At 40.9% G+C, this 20,042-nt stretch overlaps 1 protein-coding gene across 1 annotated transcript in view; it reads right to left on the bottom strand.

Moving 5' to 3' along the window:
• Positions 1-20,042, bottom strand: part of LOC127584100 (aggrecan core protein-like) — a 91,462-nt gene that overhangs the window by 9,003 nt on the left and 62,417 nt on the right. Inside the window, exons 13-16 of the mRNA XM_052040664.1 lie at positions 14,990-15,103; positions 7,437-7,550; positions 2,492-2,650; positions 27-109 (exon numbers count right to left, since the gene is read on the bottom strand). Of these exons, the coding sequence (XP_051896624.1) occupies positions 27-109; positions 2,492-2,650; positions 7,437-7,550; positions 14,990-15,103 (470 nt within the window). The remainder of the gene's footprint in view (positions 1-26; positions 110-2,491; positions 2,651-7,436; positions 7,551-14,989; positions 15,104-20,042) is intronic.

Raw genomic sequence — 20,042 nt, 5'->3', positions numbered from 1 at the left:
ATAGATTATCTGAGGTCAAAACTCACCAGAGGGCTGGCATCGGACCAACGGAAGTCTCCCTCTATTGTCTTGTCATTCAATCCAATCCATTGATAATCCTGGGCATAACCTGCAAAAAGACAGCGAAAGGATCAGTCTCTCTTGGAACAACTCTTGACAGAAGAAATATTATGGAGTTACTTTCAATGCCAAACTAAACAGCTTGTGCACTGATATTTCTTGACAGCATCTGAGCTAGCATTTCAACAGCTATAGCCAGACAGCCTGATAATTCTACAATTTTGTGTGTTGAGAGACCCGAGTGAGGGTTAGGACAAATGGATAGAGCACGATCAAAGTTCAAAAGAGCAGGAGAGGGGAGATACATCATGGAATTGTTAGCAGTTGATAAATATGTGCTTTATAAGTAAACAATGAAGGAACAGGTAGGTTACGTCGAACCTATTTGGAACATGGATTTGGGCTGCAGCTGGAGGAGTGCGTTCAGTTCTGGTTACTGCATCTTAGGAAGCATGTGAAGTTCTTAAAGTGGGCACAGAAATGATTTGGTAGGATGGCCCCAGGAATGTTTAGACTGGAGAAGCTGGGGTTGTTCTCCTTGGAGCAAAAGGGGATAGAGAGGAGATCTGATCTTTTAAAGATCATGATGGACTTAGGTGGGCTAACTGGAGGGAAGATGCTTCCAATAGTGGATGGTTGAAGGATCTGTGACACAGATTTAAAGAAAAGTGTGAAAGATACAAGGGCGAAGCAAAAACTTTTTCTATGTAGAGTGGTGATGATCTGGAACTCTCCTTTCATCCACTGATACAGGCATTGGGGCAGTTAGGTCTTTCAAAAGAAAATGGTTAGGCCATTGAGAGAGAGAAAAATTTACATAGCTACACACTGAAAATGGGGAAATGGGACTGAATACACTGATCTCCCACCAGTCTGTATGGACTGGAGGGGTTGAATGGCCTCCTCCTATGCCTAGTAATATGGTAAATGTAAGTACAATTATAGACTGGGGGAAACATCAGGGAACTCCAGGGAAAAGATCAGTTCAAGGAGGAGAGCCTTGAATTCATTACAATGACCTTATGGCATAGGACTACAGAAAGGTATTTAGAAATTAGGAACGGGAATGATCAGGAGGATAGAAGGATGATAACAATAATTGGATGAGATGAAACCAAGGCCCATGTTCATCCTTTACCATAGAGTCAAACAGCACTGAAATAGGCCCTTCAGCCCATTGAGTCTGCACGGATATCAAGCAACTATTTACACCAATAGCATTTTATTCTTCCCACACTCGCTTCAATTCTCTTCAGATTCTACTATTCACCTACAAACTCTGGGCAACTTACAGTGTCCAATTAACCAACCTACACATCTTTAAAATGTGAGAGGAAGCTGGAGTGCACCGAGGAAACCCTTGTGATCACAGAGATGACATGCAAACTCCATGCTGGAGGTCGGGATTGAACTGGCTGGAGACACAAGAGACTGCGGATGCTGGTATTTGGAACAAACACTAAACTGCTGGAGGAAGTCAATGGGTCTCGACCCGAAACGTCTACAGTTCCTTCCCATTCACAGATGCTGCTCGACCCGCTGGGTTCCTCCAGCAGGTTGTTTTTTGCTCTACTAGCTGCATTATTGTGCCATGCCAAGATGACCACCTTGGTAATCATGATGCAACGTTTATGAAATAGTTGACAAATTACAGATTCAAAGTTTATTGATTAGTGCCAATGGAAATAGGCATGAGGGGATGGAAGTCAATATAGGAAACTCTGTGGACAATAAATGTCAGCTGTTTGCTCCTCTTAAGCATGCTACACTTATCAGGAGGAGCACTGACCACAGTAATGTTGGTAAAGGGGAAGATTGATACAAGAAGGGAAAATAATCCTTGTTCCCTAAAAACGGGAATGAAGTACTGGAACAACCTGCACACATACGTGCATTTTGAAGCCTTTTACAGGGTGAGCCTTTCAGAAGGAATTGTGAATGAAGTGTTCAGTCTGGGAAGAAGAACCCGAGCATGTTCATTGATGAAGGAGAGGTGGGCATTTCATTTAAGATCAGAGAGAGCTAAAAGGCCAAATACATCAAAAGGTGAAGGTGTCCAGGGGGGAATGGTGAAGTGATGAGGCAAACACAGTAGTGTAGCAGTTAGCAAAATGCTTTACAGCGCCAGTGACCCAGGTTCAATTCCGGCCACTGTCTGTAAGGAGTTTGTATGTTCTCCCCGTGTCTGTGTGGGTTTCCTCTGGGTGCTCCGGTTTCCTCCCACCTTCCAAAGACATACGGGTTAGGAAGTTGTGGGCATGCTATGTTGACACCGGATGTGTGGCGACACTTGCAGGCTGTCCCCAGAACACCCTACACAAAAGATGCATTTCACTGTGTGTTTCGATGTACATTTGACTAATAAAGATATCTTATATGTGACTGGATTACAACATGACAAGAGATCCTGACGACGACATCAAATACTCACTGTTAACGAACGCCTGTTCCTCTGGAGTGACGAGGCTGGCCAGGTGAGCTTTGTGCTTCCTGCACTGGTGCTCTGCTTCTTCCCAAGTCTGTCTGTCAACGAAGTGCTTGTAACAGTGACCCTGAAACTTAGCCCAACCAACTTCACACTTCTCCACATCTACAGAACAAAATGTGTCCATTACACACTGCATTACAAACCTTTTCTATTGGAGCTCAGTTCCTTTTTGAAACATCATTCAGAATTTGGTATCAAAAATCATCAGATGCAAATGATTATCGCACATTTAAGATTTCAGAAAATCATTCCCTTAAACCCAGGAAGATTTAAAACCATGCTTTGAACAAAATCTTGCTCGTGGTGTCACCCATTAACTCATGTGCATTGCTATAACTGCATATGTTGTAAAGTTTGGACACTGGTTCTTAATTGGCATGTGATTTGTGCCATGTTAATTTGAGGTTCATTCTTGTGAACAGTTTAAACATGTCTAATTCATACCATTGCAATCACAGCTCACACTGGAAAACAAAACACACAGAAGTTTTAGCAGATTTCTATGCTGGTACACTGGAACCTCACTTAGTGCAACCCTGCAGAATGCTGATTCATTACAGCACTCTTGGCCCTCCAGTTCCCTCATACTTTTAAGAGACATACACTTGGGGTGTGTATTGTAGTGCTGGGAACTGGTGCAAATCCCTGCCCTCTTTTGGAGCTCCTCCAGCAAAGAAGCTCCCAGGATTCCCTGCGGAGAGGCCCCCTGTGGAGTAGGGGGCAAGGGCAAGTGCTGGGCAACTGGCAGTTCCTGTTCCATGCTACAATCTTCCTCATCATCTCCTGTTGGATGTGACTGAAGCAGCTGTCTCACCCCTCCACCACCGTGCTTGTTATTGTAGAGCAACCTGTGGGCCGGGGAGAGCTGTGCAGACAAGCAAAGAGAGAGAGAGAGCTGCTTCCATCACACCCCAGAGTAAGACTGTAAGAGGTGGACGGTCTGTCAACACGTGGAGCTGGATCTGCCAATCCCCAGAAATGGCCCACATCTCACTGCTGAATGGCCACTTGTCCCGGCCTGACCCTCATTGGCAACGTCGCCACACTGAGCAAATTCACTGCTGGGTCCATGCCAACTTCCCAGCACCGTCAGTAATGCATCTCCCTACATATAATGCTCTAATTAAGCTTTTTAATGTTGATTCCACTCGTTCCTGCTTTCCTGGAAACCCTAGAGCTAAACAAAGCATTAGTGTATCATGTTTCCCAGAATCATCTGCATAATGATTATGATCAGTAATGATACAAGCCAACACCCGATGAACATGGAACAGAACCAACAAAGCACTGGAGAAAGTTATCAAGTCAACAATGGCAACGACTTCAAAAACATAATCAGAACAACACAAGGTTAGTAAATATTCAGTTAACATCATATACCAGGCAAATCTGCAAAAATTATTAAGATTAATGGCAGAATTTTCACCTTGATCTGGCCTCAGTTCATACAACATAAGGAGTTAAGAATGGCATTAATTGTTGCCCCTTGAACCCTGAAGGACTGATTGGTGTTACCTGATGTATTTGTTTAATGAAAAGACTGCACTAGAATATTTATTTTCCCTCCACATGCTTGCTACACAGATTATGTGACAGATCAAAATTGTGCTGGGAGATTAGTTAAGTGGATAAACTGAAAAGAAAACTGATAATAGGTGGACATCTTCAGGAGATGGCAGAGAGAAACAGGTTAATAATCAATCTGGATAAAGTAAATTGAGTTGCTTTCATTACATTAACATCAAGCAAGCTGCTGAAACCTGAATTCTTACAAACAGTATTATTGTTATTGGAAGATAAACCTCTGCTCTTCAAATTTGTTGTAACATCAGGGATGGATGCCTATTATCTTCTTCAAAGATAAATGTTAACTTTCTATCTTTACAATAACCCAGCACCTGTTCACAGTTGGAATTATTTACAAACTAAAAGCTTATTTGATGTCTTTAAAAAAATGAGGGAGGTAACACAAAAGTGACCAACTCTCAAATCTGTCAACACTTACTCCTACCTGCATAGCAAGTCTCAGTGCAGTGCTTATCAAGAAAACAAAGGTATCATCCCAGTCAGTGCTGGAGGAGAAAGCCTCGTCAGAACTGCAGCAACAGGGTGGAAAACGGAAATAAAAACTGCTGGTCAAGCAGGATTTGTGGGAGAGACAGAACTGTTCTGAGGAAAAGTTATCAACCTGAAATGTTAATTTTGTTCCACAGATTCTGCACTTCCTGTTTATATTTCTATTTTTATTTCAGATTTCTTGTGCCTGCAGTGTTTTGCTTTACAAAGATGAAAAATCACCTTTGAATCATGGTGAAAATTTTGCCAAAGGGTCTACAAGCAATATGAGATGGAAAAAAAGACAATTATTATAAAGGTTTGAATTTTAAGTTGCGACACAAAGATCTAGGTGATCTATGATAGTTTGTTCACAACACATGAAGTGGAAAAGGGACCTTTTATACTGTCACGGTTCGATTATAAATGAGGATTTATCCCTGTGCCTCACATCAGCATTACACAGCGTTTAATGATCGTAACCTTTCCTTGATGTTATTCATATATCTAACCAGTGCTCAGGATTTCTTGCACAGTGAAATTCTCAGTTAATATGGCATTGAATGTGGGCTTAGTTGTTAACTTAGGGACCAAGGTAAGGAATATATCTTATATCATGAATATATCAACTCAAGAGTTGAAGTAAAAAAGTATTGTTGGAAAAAATCCCAGTTTACATCCTATGAACTCCAAAGCAAAAGGGCTGAGAATTTTGTAATATCAATAGCCACAATAGGCATGAGGCTGGATACAATTTTTAAATAGGGGTTCACTGGATTGTTGAGGCCACCTTCCTCTTTCTTCTGAACCTACTGATCCATGATAATCAGGTGACCATTCTTCATGTGCAGTCTTTGACTGAAGGGTTATCTCAGCTGCGCCCAACCTTATAATATGAGGGTGTGTGTCCCTTTAAGAATTATAACTTACCTCTGTGTGTGGAATTTGGCAGAACGGGTTTGGTTGTATGGTAGTTGGCACAGAACAGAGAAATGCTGCCTTTCTGTTTACAAGTTCTTTTGTGTAATAAAACACTTTGCTAATATGAATCACTGATAATATTCCATTACCTTCAGGAGATGTACTGAGACAACCTCGTTCTTCATTCAACATTTATTTGAGACATTCTCCACTGTTAGGTCACTGGATGGTGATGAAGAATTACATTTGTACAAGCATTTTCTATTCCTCGCTCAAAGTTGTTGAGACCAATGACATTGCCCAGCTTATTCTCGTGATAGTTTAATAGACGTTTCTGTACTAGATCCATTATCTACCTGCAAGGATATCATAAACTCCCCTATCTTGGGCCAAGGTTTGTTGGCTTGTTGGGATGCCCAATGCACTCATGCCCATAAACTGAAATTGTCACCTTGGAGAAAAAAAGTAACAAACCAACAGCTGGACTGCAATTGAGAAAAGCAGGGCTTTTACCCATCAATACTGAAGCACCGCTTAACAGTACTGTCAAGCTATTGCCTTCCTTTGATCAGAGGCAACACAGATGAGACAACAGCAGAGAAGTTGGGAGAAGACTTTTTCCTTCAGATAAATAAATCAATAATGTGGTCATACCTTTCATGGATTGGTTACTTCACACCTACTCTATAATCCTATCAGTTTTGTTGCAGAAATGTTCAGGTAATACCACTGATCACATTGACCATCTGAGACAGTTGTTTTTTTCTTCAAAGGATAATCTGATTCAGACCCCGAAATGGCAGTGAGGTAATCACCTCGTCTGAATTGCATAAAGATTGGACAATATCCCATATGTCTAAGCAATCCTCGCCAGGGAAATGGCTTGTTATACAGAATTCCTAGATTTATTGAAATCTGGAAGTTATGGGAATTTAATATACAGTATATCCCAATATTCCTTCAGACAGACTTATTTGCTTTGCTCTTTTATGATGAACAAACAGACTCTTTGTTCCAGCCAAATCAGAAACATGCAGCAGGTTCCCTGACAGGTAAAAAACACACCCGGTGCAGTGCACAGCCCTAAATAACAATTCGATTCCAGGTTTTATTTGCTGCTCTCTTTCCTACTCTGGTGATCTCAATTGAGGCATCTCTGGAGAAGGTGGGCGTTAGAATTGGCTCAGTACCTCTGGTTAGAAAATGGAATTCAAAGAACATTTCAAACATGAAGAATGGTCACTGTTGGCAACAGAAGGCTGAAGGAGAAAGCTTGAATCAGTGTCTTCAGGAGAGAACGAGGCACAGTGGAGATACAGACTCAAAGTAATTTCTCTCTTTGTTGGTCCATCCCAGCTTGACTTTCCCATTGGAGAAATTTACCAATAAAATTGGTAGAAATTCATGAATGAGGGAGTCAAATCATACCTCTTCCCTTTCTCAGTAGCCCAATGCTTGAACCTCAGGTAACACACTTGAAAATGTGGCAATCTAGAGTCGGCCATATTAATCACAATCAGGATCTTACATCTTACAAGTTCAAACTTTATCAGTGACCTATAATAATGATTATGATGAAACTTCTCATTTGGATAGAATAGAGTTTCACAGAGTAGTCTTAAGGTATTAGTGGGCCTATCTGTTTGCCAGGCTTGGGCCTTCATGGGAAAGAGAGGATGGTTTCCTTACAACGAATAGTACCATCTGGTACATTGGGAAGTGCGGTAATTATTACCACTGTTGTGCACAAACTATCAGAAAATCACAGTCGAGTCCCTAAGGATGAAAGAGAAGGTTGGTCAGAAACAAAAAGAAATACAATGAAAGTCAAACCCAGAACAAGTTGCCCACACTAATTTGGGCTAGTGTTTGTAAGCTGTTAGTAGAGTTAGCTGAAGCCTCTTTCTCGTACCAATTTCACAGAGGTCCCCTCCATAGCTGGGTAGGCACAAGCATTTGAAAGAGTCGATGCCATCGATACAGGTAGCTCCATTCTGACAAGGGCTCGAGTGGCACTCGTCAACGTCTGCAAGAAATCAAGTTCTGCCATTAGGATTTCAAGCAGGGAATTCTTTGACAGGGTTGGGAGAAAGAGAAAGGGGATTCCTCTGTACACTTATTCTGGAGGCATCCATTTGCTGTCATGATTGATTTTATAGCCAGAGATACATGCTGAGCAACTTAAACCTTACTAGTTGCTTGAGGGAACCTCTGAGTGAGAGTATTATCATTACCAACTGGTAATCACTCTTCTCTTCCTCTTCCCTTATGATTCCCCTAATTTTTTCTCATCTTGCCTCAGCTGTGTTTGCCTGTTTACTTCCTAGGAATGAGAACTATAGTTGAATATGGGAACTTTTGCCTGGAACAGGACTCCCATCTTCCTCACTGGAATATTCACTTGGAATTACTTCTAACCACATGTTTTGGAATTAGCAGGTGAAGTTACTGCATGCTAATAGCAAAATAAGTCTAAACCCACTAATTCAATCAGAGTGGAGTCAGACCAATTTAGAGCAATCTGTTCAATCTAGTAACCAATTGGATTTTGTAGAACTAGCTCATGGTCTTAAATATTAGAACCTTAAAATTCAGAAGTATTTAAATATCTAATATTTTAAAAAAATACACTACAGTTTTCTGAACTTATCAAAATGAGGGATGTGATCTGTATTTTTTATGGAGAGCCAGCACAGACATAAAGGGGCAAATTGTTTTCTTTTCTATTGAATGAGTCTGTACTTGAGGGAGCATTAACTCTTCCTCAGTCAAGTGTGAGGGCAGTCAAATTCCCTCTACAATGCCTCAAACTTGTGCGTCAGCACCATTTATAGAAGAAAGGCCCTTTGACCAGCAAACCAATCAGTGGCTTTGCTGAGATTGCCAATTTATAGCCAATTATTATTGAGGACTGTTACATTTCATTGCATGGGATCTGAAAGGAATGTTCTGTTCCACACAGAGGGTGGTTGATATTTGGAATGTGCTACAGGGGAAGCAGGTGGAAACAGATAAAACCACTATGTTTAATAGACTTTTGGACAGAGACTTGAATGGACATGGCATAGACAGATATGCCTATTGCTGGCAAATGGGATTAGAGTAGATGGGCAAAAAGGTCAATATGGATGTGGTGGCCTGAAGGGCCCATTTCTGTGCTGTACAACTCTATGAATGTGAACCCAAACCACAAGTAAAATTCTAAAATTTATTTTTCAGTTTTGTATAAAAAGGGAGACTTGCCATCAAGAGAATTCAGACCAATAAAAACTTCTCTGTTTTTTTAATCTGTGGAAAGTTTGAATATTGAATAACCAAACTGAATAAACCTTTTGGAACTGGTTATTGAGCTTAGCAGTACATGATGGAGTCCTGCTCCATCTTTGGCCATTATTGCTGGGACATGACAAGGGAGAAAAACTGTTCTGACCACCTTAGAAATATTGAATAGAGAACGTTTACCATAATTAGACCAATTTTAGTTCCTCATGGTTTCAATGCATCTATCTTTAATATTAATGACGGCTCATACTTTACCGAGGGTTTCGACATGAACATTATGATGGAAAACTAATTTTTACAAATAATGCAAATAGCCAGAATTTTTTTGATTGGCATTAACAGGTTGATGAGGTTCTGTATGGTGCACAGATATCGTAAGACAGTGATGAAGGAAATGGAGGGGGAGGGGGAGGTGTGGGTGTGGGTGGCAAATGCTTTGACAGGCTGAAGTGCGAGTGTAAGGAGCCACACAATATAACGTCTGACATCTGTAGGGACTGGATGGTGTGATGTAAACTTGTCTTCATCCCAGGTATCTGGGTTTGAACCTTGCTTCTGATGTTGGATAACATTTACTGTGGCAGAGGATGGCAGACGTTTGTCAGAATCAGCAGAAAAGGGCACAAGGCTGGCTGGTTTGAAAATCAGAAAATCCCTCAAGGTATAGTTTGCTGAAATTGGAACAAGACACATTGGTGGGGCTAAAGAGTGGGGACTCGATATTGCAGCACCCGCCGGTGAGCTGCCTGGCCTGAGATAACATGATGTTGATTCCAGAGAAGCATTAATCTCTCACCTCAGTGAGGATAAGACTCAAAGCAAATGTCGAATTCATTTTTTCAGCTTCCTAGCCCTATGAGGAATTCCACAGCTAGTCATGACTAGAAGGAATTGTCTGCCTATGTGACAATGAGAAAGCTGGAATGGGGTGAAGGTCGGGGATGAGCGGGAAGGAGCAGGCAGAATGTTCTAGTGTTATTTATTCTGGCAAAACCAGTGCCACAAAACTTATGGCCCATCAATGACTCAAGGCATAAGGACATTTTTAAAATAATAGCAACTCCCTCTTTTGGCCTGAGGATTTCTGGATTGTGAATAACGAGGGACAACCAAGGTTCCTGCTGCCAAAAAGGGACTTAACTCTAGAAACTGTGTCCATTTGGAGTTGTTGCAAACAGAATGACCCCTCAGTGGAATAAATTACTGACTGTAACTGTCCAGGTTTATTCACTGGGGAAAGATATCTAAGATTGTTGGTAGTAGTAGAATTAAACCCCATTTTTGCATAAATTAGATTCCAGGAATTGAAAGCAAATAAACAAAATATTTTAAAGGAGAAAAACATTGAAAATAATTGGGCTTTGTCAATATCAGAGACTTATTTGGTGAATATGGACATGTTCCTGCTGTAACATTTAACCTGCACACTAAACAACTAATTTCTGCCTTGTTTATATTCTTAAAGCTACATTCAGCATGCATCTCTTCAGCAGGGTCATCACACATGACTCAAGATGGAAGCCTATAGAAAAGTATACAAGTGTTCCCCTTTCATTAGTACCTGCTAAGAGCAGAGTGTTACTGTTTTGCAAGAGTTTAGGAATAAAGAAGATTGGGTCAGGAGCATATTTAGCATTCAAAATGGCGTCTAGGTCACTCAGGCTTCATGGCACTGAGAGGCAAATGCGGTAGCTGACTTTAGCCTGAAGCAGAGCAACATTGTTTGAAACTTCCGTGACTTACTGATGCAAACCTTCAAGACTCAATGCAAAGGTTTTGTAAAGGTAAAACAATTGTTGAACTAGATTAACTAGCAAAACAGTTAGTGTCCACAAACATCACAGCAGTACATTGTTTTTCACAAATGATGGTGAAGAGTCAAATAGTTTAATCAGCTCTACCCTTCCAGGGTGACAATTGCATCAGGGTTGAATTGACAACAACATAGAATACTACATTTGAAGCCATTAAATACTGTGGGCAACCCAGATTTCCATTTCACACAAAACTTTGTGACTTATCCTGTAAAAGAACTCTTCAGATGCAAATGTTAAACATCTTCATGACTTAATGTAAAGGAAACTGAATGCAGTGGTAAATCCCAATTTTTTCTCAAAACAACAAGACAAAGGTTAGAGTTCTGCTCTCCAACCCATTTTTAGACCACACTTGATTTGTGTTTCCAGGCTGCCATGCATTGAATGACCTTCATCTTCATGGTGCAAGGGTTTGCACAAAAAATACCATACTATTGCTTGCGACACCAAGAGGTGGAAATGATGAGTGGCTTTTCATTGATTTCTCCCTCTTTCTTAAACAAAAGCAATGCTGAGCACTGCATCATGAAGCAACAGCGCGAAAGGATCATTCCTGACTTCTTAATAGCACCTGTCAGATCACCCAGTGGGAATCCTGGATTTATTTAAATTTTAGGTATCCATACTTTGCTGACCTTGAAGTATTCAACGCATTTACTGACCAGTGGTTTGGTACTGCAGTCTGCAATATGCGCGGTATTTAAAAAAAGTTTTTGAAAACTGCAAAATTCAAGTTGCCATTTTACGGCTTTCCACTGCATCTATCCAGAATAATCAAGTTGAACAAGAGAGCTGCAACCCAATATAAATGCCACTGTTGATCATCGATTGCATGTAAGCAAGATTAGTTCTGCTATTAATGAGTTATTGTTGGAGTAGGATATCTTAACCCATTTCTTTTTGACTTCCATTTTATATTTTGTGACCACAACAGCTTGCAAAAACAATGGAAAGAAATCGCTGAGATAAGCAGATTTTACCAAGAGTCTTAGTCTGTAGTTTAGCTGGTGCTAGGATAGGAATTCTACCACATTCCAACCTTCTTGTCAGATCTGTTTCTATTGTCTTGGACCTGCTGTGTGTGGGTGTATGCTGCTGTGTCTTTAATGGCATTGGTAAGAATGGAAGTGGGCCCATGATATCTGCACATTGCACACAAAGGCACAGGCGTTTGGAAAATCCAAACTGAGACTTAAACCTTTGGAACTTTAGATCAATTACTTACTACAGCACGTTAGTTTGGCCCATTGGGTCCATGCCAGCTGCCAACAGAGCTATCCTACCATCCCATTTCCCTCCTTATTTCCCTGCAATTTGTTCTTGCTCACATACCCTGCAGCTCCCCATTTGATCCTTTTGTCATTTACCTACACTTAGGGGTAATTTACAGAACCCAATTACACTACCAGCACATCTTTGGGATATGGGGAGAAATCAGAACACTCAGGGGAAACCAACACAGTCACAGGGAGAACATGCAAACTGCATACTGGAGGTTGGGATTGAACCTAGATCACTGCACTGAAGAGGCTGCAGGTCCAACTGCTGCACCTCTGTGTCACTTTTCAATGCTTAGTCACCTGACCCATACGGTTCCTGACATCTTACACTCATCCCTTGTAGACCAACATTGAAATATTATTATATTATTGCCTTACAATTATTCGTGGCAATAAGAACAATTTGGCTTCTGTGGTTTCCACTAATTAGATTAATTCTTTGGATATTTCTTCCTCATTTGGTGTCTACATGGGACCCAAGATTTAATTCTTGGGTGACATCTTTCCATGAGAATCACTGGAATAAATTGCCACTTGGATAAATTGCCAGTGTTGAGGATCTTACAAAGGACGATAGGTAGGAGAAAATCCCCAGGGTCACTCACCCTGAGCATGCAGCCCACTGGCTTCCAGTGTGGTGGAATGTTCTTGCAAAGAGACAATTAATTTGCACACTCAATTAACTGCAGTTTGTTCAAGGTACCATGGCCCATTTACTTACCCACAATTCAATAGGAGATAAAAGGATTGGTGGCAAGAGCATGAAAAGAATGAAATTCAAACTCCCCGAACAAGTTGATCTTAATAGTGACACTCAACAGCACTGTGACAGGCAAAACAGAAACACTGCTCACCACTTCTGTGTTTGCCAGCAGGCTTGCCTCTGGCTACTATATTTTCAGGTGCTGGCCTCTTCTATAGTCAATGGTATTTGTATTGGTTTATTATTGTCACTTGTACCGAGGTACAGTGAAAAACTTGTCTTGCATACCGATCGTACGGGTCAATTCATTACACAGTGCAGTTACATTGAATTAGTACAGAGTGTATTGATGTAGTATGGGTAACAACAATAACAGTACAGAGTAAAGTGTCACAGCTACAGAGAAAGTGCAGTGCCATAAGGTGCAAGGTCAGAGTCCATCTCATCGTAGTGGGAGGGAATGGAATGTTTGTGGTGGGAAAGATTGGCAACAGGCTACCTGGCAGGAGTAAACCTTGTAATATGAACTGGTGCCTTGGAACAGCACCAAGATCCTTGGACAACATACCTCCTGAGGCAGAATTCAATCAGTCACAAACTGCATTGAGCTGTACAATTAACCCATGTCTTGCTTACACTTTAAACCATGAGAAAAGCAAAGTGGTCAAACTTTGGTAACACTTTGGTAAAGGTTCATTGAGGATGACAGACATCCAGACAGAAACAGATGGAATTAAGCATGATGGATTCTTCTACACACCAATCAAATGGTGCCCATTGGGCGGAGCATATAGAAATACACAAACACAAAAAATGATTGGCAAATTTATTTTATTTTCACATATTCTCTTATGGTCACTTTGGTTGTTTTTTGCTTCCATTCTCCCAGTGGTCCCAATGTTTATAATATAGTGAAGTGCTGAGAACTAATCCAATGGTTCACAACTTGGAGTTAGGAACATCTCACTTTATCCCATCTGGTGCTTGGCACGAGGCTTGGTGCAAGTCCAGTACCTTAAGAACTCTCTATTCTGACTTAAATTTCTATGTCTGTTGACTTTCTCACCCTGTAATGTTGTTGTACAATGATGGTGCAATTTTACTTTGAACTCTGTAAGCTGTTCTAAAACAATAACTCAAGATGGGAATGTGTCTGTACCTGTCTGAGAATGCTTTTGTATTTGCAAAGGATATGTCAGTAAGGTTAGGAAATGCCTACAGTTGATACTGGAATCCTGGGGATTATCCCAGAATGTGTATATAATGGGACAGTATATATTCAAGGCCCCTACCCTTCCTGCCACCCTGTCCCTTCACATGGTCTAGAGATATAACAAAGAATCTGAAGTTATTGTCAAACATTAGAGACATTTTGAATAGATTGGAATTCTTCGACAAATGGAAATCGATAGTACTGTATCACTGCCTTGTGGTCAAGGTGAGAATTGGTAGAGATTATTACACTGGAGAATTTGAACATTTTTAACATCAATTTATTCATACTTTAATCTCCAGTCCCACAGCTTTCCAGGATATTCATGTTGCTTCAATTCAGCAACTTAATCAGTTCTGAATTTAATTGTTATGACCACTGGTGTCCATGCCTTTGGCTGTTAAACTCAAGATACACACACACACACACACACAGACACAGACACAGACACAGACACACACACACACACACACAGACACACACAGACACAGACACACACACACGCACACACACACACACACACACACACACACACACACACACACACACACACACACACACAAACACACACACACACAAACCCCTGTTCTCTACATCTCTTTCCTCTTTTAAAACCTACCTGTTTGACCAAGACTTTGGTCATCTACTTGTGTGGCTCAGTTTCTTGAGCTGTTTGCTACCTAACAGATACAATATAAGGACAAGCTATTGTTCTTGTATCTGTTCTATATATCTCTTTCTTACAAAACTCAGAAGCCTAACTTCCTTCAGTTCAAATTTACATACTTGAATACCTTCAGGGTTGGAGAATCTCTGTGTTATGATGTCCAGAAGTGTGTATGAAGTATTGTCTATGAACTTCATTCATATCTAAGACAGTGCATCAACTGCAAACAATAAGCAAGCTCAATCAACATTTAAAACTGAAGCTGATGGACGTGTTATAACTACAGCTCAGCAGAGTAGATGCACATAGAGTCATACAGCACAGAAACAGGTCCTTCAGCTTTCTGCCTGTTGTACCCATCTACACAAATCCCACTTACCCACAAGCTGGACACGCCATTGCATTTTGGAAGAATTTAAGTTAAGCACCAGTGAAATGTCATCCTCCATGGGATTGAACAGACTTCCCACCTGGCCATATAACATAATAATTGGCTCACGTACCTATTTCGCAATGTTCGCCTGTCCATCCAGAGGGGCATTTACAAACAAAGCTGCCATTTCTCACCACACATGTTCCTGGACCACAGGGGCTGTCTTGGCATGGGTCAGGGACAACTATGGAGAAAACAGTTAAATCACAGAGTGACTCATATACTCAATATTTGACACAGGCAATAACTGAGCATCTAAAGAACTAGGTATCAATGCAGTTAAAATACACCTACAACCAGTCTCTTTATTGTGTGTGAATTAAATTGCTTGTCCCCAGGACATTACTTGAGATGAGTTGATCAAACACTTTGGTTACATTGAAAAGATTAATAATCTGTGTGAAATTTTCTAAACATCATTCTTTAAATTCATGCTCAATTTGGAGTGGTTAAACGCTCGGTAATTGCAGTACACTCTCAGCGCCACACTCCAAATTGCAAGTTCAGTTCCCAGGCCTGGATTTTACAGCAGCTCCTTACTTCTGGAACACAGAACTTTGGAAATTATTACTTGGGCCACTGATAGTCAAAGGTCTGGTAAAGATAAGTTGGATTTCCTTAGGGGAAAGAAAATTAACATTAATCAGCCTATCTTCCTTGGAGATATTCTCCATGGAAAAAGAGGGGCAGTATGAGATTTATAAAGAGTGTATCTTGCTTGAGTTGGTATGTTAGCACTGTTTTCAGATACCACTTTAAGAGCGTTAGACAATAGTATGAGCTGGACCTGATAATTCAGAAATCAAAGGTCAATGCTTTAGAAAAGTGTTATGTGAGAAAATATTCTGCTATGTGAGTGAAGCAATCAATATTGATACAGGAACAGGATATGACCAGAACCTATAAGTCATCTGAGGAGAATATAGACATGAGTATGCAGTACATGCTATAGCAGTGAACATTTTTCATATTTCCTTATCGCATAGGAGGCCATTTGGCCCATAGAGTCTATGCCAGCTCTCAGTGCAATCCCATCAATCCAATCCACCCTTTTATTCCCCTGTAATCTATTCTCAGGCCCACTGACTCCTCTTGATTCTCGTGCCACTCACCTACACCAGGGGAATTTTACAGCAGCCAATTGACCTACCAACTACCTAACCTACCAACTACCTAACCTACCAAGCACATCTTTGAGGAAACCAGAGTACCCATGGGATAACCACCCAGTTACAGAGGAGAGAATGAGCAAACTTTTTACAGACAGCACCGGAGGCCAGGATTGAACCAGGGTTACTGGAGGTGTCAGCAGTACTATGCCACCCTGGTACTTCAGGAAGTTGGTACAAGGTTTTCAGATGGGAAGAAAAGATTGTAAAATGGTGGGACCGCAAGGAAAAACCCGAACTACGTGTAGATAGTTGTGATCTTCATTGATGCTCGATTTAAATGCTGAAACTCTCTCCTCAATAAGATGCTGGAAACATTTTCATCAGAAGGATTGCAGCAGTTCAAAAAAACAGCTCATTCCTATCTTTCTCAGGGAATTTAAGGATGGGACATACCGCCCAAAAAGAATTGGAGGAGGTTGAAACAGATCTTCTAGTGCCAATTGGCAGCCTAGTGTAGATCAACCAACCACAGGCACCTTTCTCAGGAGTATCCTGCATATCCAAACCAGATAATTCTTTAATAAACAATAAAAACTTCTGGACAGAGAAGAAAGTGACCAAGCACCACATTCAATTATCTATCCCCCAGTATGAGATGTGAAATAACTGCCAACAACTCAGCTGTAAATTTGTTAATCCAGCACGTAAACATAAGTTGAAAAGGAAATAAAAAACTGCAGATGCCGTAAGTCTGAAATCAAAGTAGAAAGCACGGGAGATACTCAGCGGGTCAGGCAGCATCGATGGAGAAAGTAAGTGTTGATGTTACAGCTCAGCGACCTTTCTTTGTAATTGGGAAAATTTAGTAAACACGTATTTGTACTTGCCAAGTTTGGGGTGAGTGGATTGTGGAATGGAGGTTTAAGAAGGAAATGTGATAAGGAGGAGACTAAGTGAAGGTGCGTGTCACAGGTTGTGTTGAATTAAGCAGTAGTGGAAAAGCAAAGAACCGCAGATACTGAACCTCCGAATTAAAAACTGAAGATGATGGAAGTGCTCAGCAGGTCACAGGCGTCATTTCTATCTGTGTCAGAGGGATGCATTTAAGGTGTGAGGGGGTAAGTTCAAAGGAGATGTGCGGGGCAAGATTTTCTTTTACACAGAGTGTGGTGGGTGCCTGGAATGCAATGCCGGAGTGGTGGTGGGGGCAAATACAATAGGGGCATTTAGGAGGCCCTTAGATAGGCACATGAATACGCAGGAAATGATGGGATATGGACATTGTGTAGGCAGAAGGGATTAGTTTCGTTAGGCATTTAATTACTAGGTTAATTAGTTCGGCATAACATCATGGGCCGAAAGGCCTGTTCCTGGCCTGTACTGTTCTATGTTCTATGTACCCGATCACAGACATTCCTTTTGTTCTCTCCTTCTCTTCCCTGCAAGATCTAAATTTTTCCGGTTCCGATGAAAGGTCTTTGACTTGAAAAGTTAACACTTTTTCTCCCCACAGATGCTGCCTGCCTTGCTGCGTATTTTCAGAATTTTCTGTTTTTAATTACCTAACCAAAAAAATACGCTCTTTAAGACTGAAACTATTCTTGGCAAAACTGGTACCAAGCCCTCACCGCTGATGTAGATCAAAGCTAACACTTTAGTGCATTTCTTACTAGTATCCCGTGACACAGTTAAAAGCAACTTCAGGGTTTGTAGTCAATGTTTTATCAAGAATATTACTACTCCAAAAAAAAAGTTTACTCAGGCTCTCTGGACAGCAGTAGTACTTTTGCCTTGACTGTGATATAATGTCACAAGGCAGTTCATAGGAATATAATCAGCCAAAAACATAACTAAGGAATGAAGTTTGTGGAGGAACTGAGGTCATTTTGCTTCAGTCTTTCCAATATTTCATTGGAGGTAATCCCTTCCTATCTATTCCAGGATGTTGGACACCCAGCCTGATGCAGAGAAGAAAGTGATGGAGCGTGCAAACAGGTCTTTCAGCCTACTAACCATCAGGCATGCATTTACACTAATCTTACACTAACCCATTTTACTCTCCCCACATTCCCATTAACTCCCCCCATATACTGTCACTCACTACACACTAGGGCAACTTACAGTGACCACAGTCTTTGGGATGTGGGAGGAAGCCGGAGCACTTACAGGAAAGTTACACAGCCGCAGGGAGAACGTACAGAGTGCACGTAGATAGCACCCAAGGTCAGGATCGAACCTGGGTCACTGGAACTGCGAGGCAGCAGCTCTACTAGTTGTGCAGTGGGAAGGTCCAGAGACTGTCTCACAGTTGCTGATAAACATACCAATATCCCTATTCACCAACCCCTGAAGTAGACACGCTGGCAGCATTAAGAAGGTAGGCTCAGAAACAAACCTCCTCTGCATTCATTGAGATCATGGCTGACCCCTATTTCTCATAATACCTTTGATTATTGCTCAAAAGAATGAACTTTAAATTGATGAGAAAAATCTAACTTTAAGCAGCATAGTCTCTTCACAGCAGTGGGCCATATACTTGTAAAAAAAATCTTTATGAATGCACATTTATTCATTTCAGTGTGATAATAGATTCATTCTTTAAATCCACAATTGCGTTCAGTATTGTTTAAACCAATGGCAGCATATTTGGGCTCATTTTCAGTTAGATCAGTAGATTTTCACATAGTGAGATCCCTCACCAGCAATGTGTTAACAGCCAAATAATCCAATTTTAGAGATGCTAATCTGAGGAATTCATATTGCCCAAGAATAAATCCCTTACCTCATGGAAGTCGAGGGATGGGATCTGTTACATCGACAGAAGAAGATAAGGGGGCGGGGTGTGCGGGAGGCAGTGTTTAGCATCTCCTCTGAAAGCCAGGATGTATGATAGTGCAGCACACCCTCAGTACTAGAGAGTCAACCTGGATTGCCTGTGACACAGAGTAGGACTTGAAGCCACAACCTTCTGACTCAGAGGTGAGTGTGCTGTCCATTGGGCACAGCAAGAATAGAAACCTGATCAGGTAAAGGTGACTGGTTTCTTTCCCTAAAGGACATCGGTGAACCAAATGATCTCTTATAACAATCAAGCAACTTTACTTTTACTGACACCATCTCTTTATTTCCTCATTTTTAAATCTGTATTCAAGTTCTAACTGGACTCAAGTTCTGAAACAGAGCAGAATTTGAACTCACACCTAGGTTACCCAACCAGTAACTAGCTGGTCTATCTTGATGAGCAGAGTTTAGAAGTTATTTAATAATGGAGAAATGAAATGAATCAGGGTATGAATATGTGATGTGAGACACTGAATTATCCTTACATTTACAGGGATGGATCTCATCACTGCCTGACAGTGCAATCATTGAGGAAAGAAATTGATTAAGGATCTCCTCTTTTATTAATATGCTGTACAAAGATGGTGCTAGTTCCCTGATTGTTTATTAGGGTAAGTTGGCAGAGAACTGAATAGGCTAGGACACTGTCCTCTTAGCTTTGGGGTCTGGGTCTCCCACTAAGATGGGATGGATACTCTGCTATTTTACAGTGTGTGAGTGGTCAGGACGCTTTGAACACTCTCGAGGACCAACAATGGGAGCATTTTTGTTTTGTTCTTAGTGGCTTCTTCAGCTTCTGGTTATTAACAAGGTCTCCTTTATCAAGATCATGTTCAATTATTAAGTGTCTCATCAAGAACAGCTACCTCCCTTCAATTATTCAGTTCATGAAACAGCCTATGCAACCCTAATCACTACCTCACTATAGCAACACTATGACCACTTTGCACTACAATGGACTTTTTTTGTTCTAAGTGTGCTCATTTTTGTATAATTTTATATAATTTATGTTTAATTTATATTTTCCTTGTGAACGTTCTGTCTCTAATGCTGTGCCTGTGATGCTGCTACAAGCAAGTTTTCCATTGCACCTGTGCGTACATGTACTTGTGCAAATGACAATAAACTTGACTTTGACTTTTAACTTTGAACAAAAACTAATCTTAAATA

Source organism: Pristis pectinata, chromosome 28 (assembly GCF_009764475.1).
Source record: "Pristis pectinata isolate sPriPec2 chromosome 28, sPriPec2.1.pri, whole genome shotgun sequence".
In the NCBI taxonomy this organism is placed as follows: domain Eukaryota; kingdom Metazoa; phylum Chordata; class Chondrichthyes; order Rhinopristiformes; family Pristidae; genus Pristis; species Pristis pectinata.
This window is presented reverse-complemented; position numbering and strand designations above follow the sequence as displayed.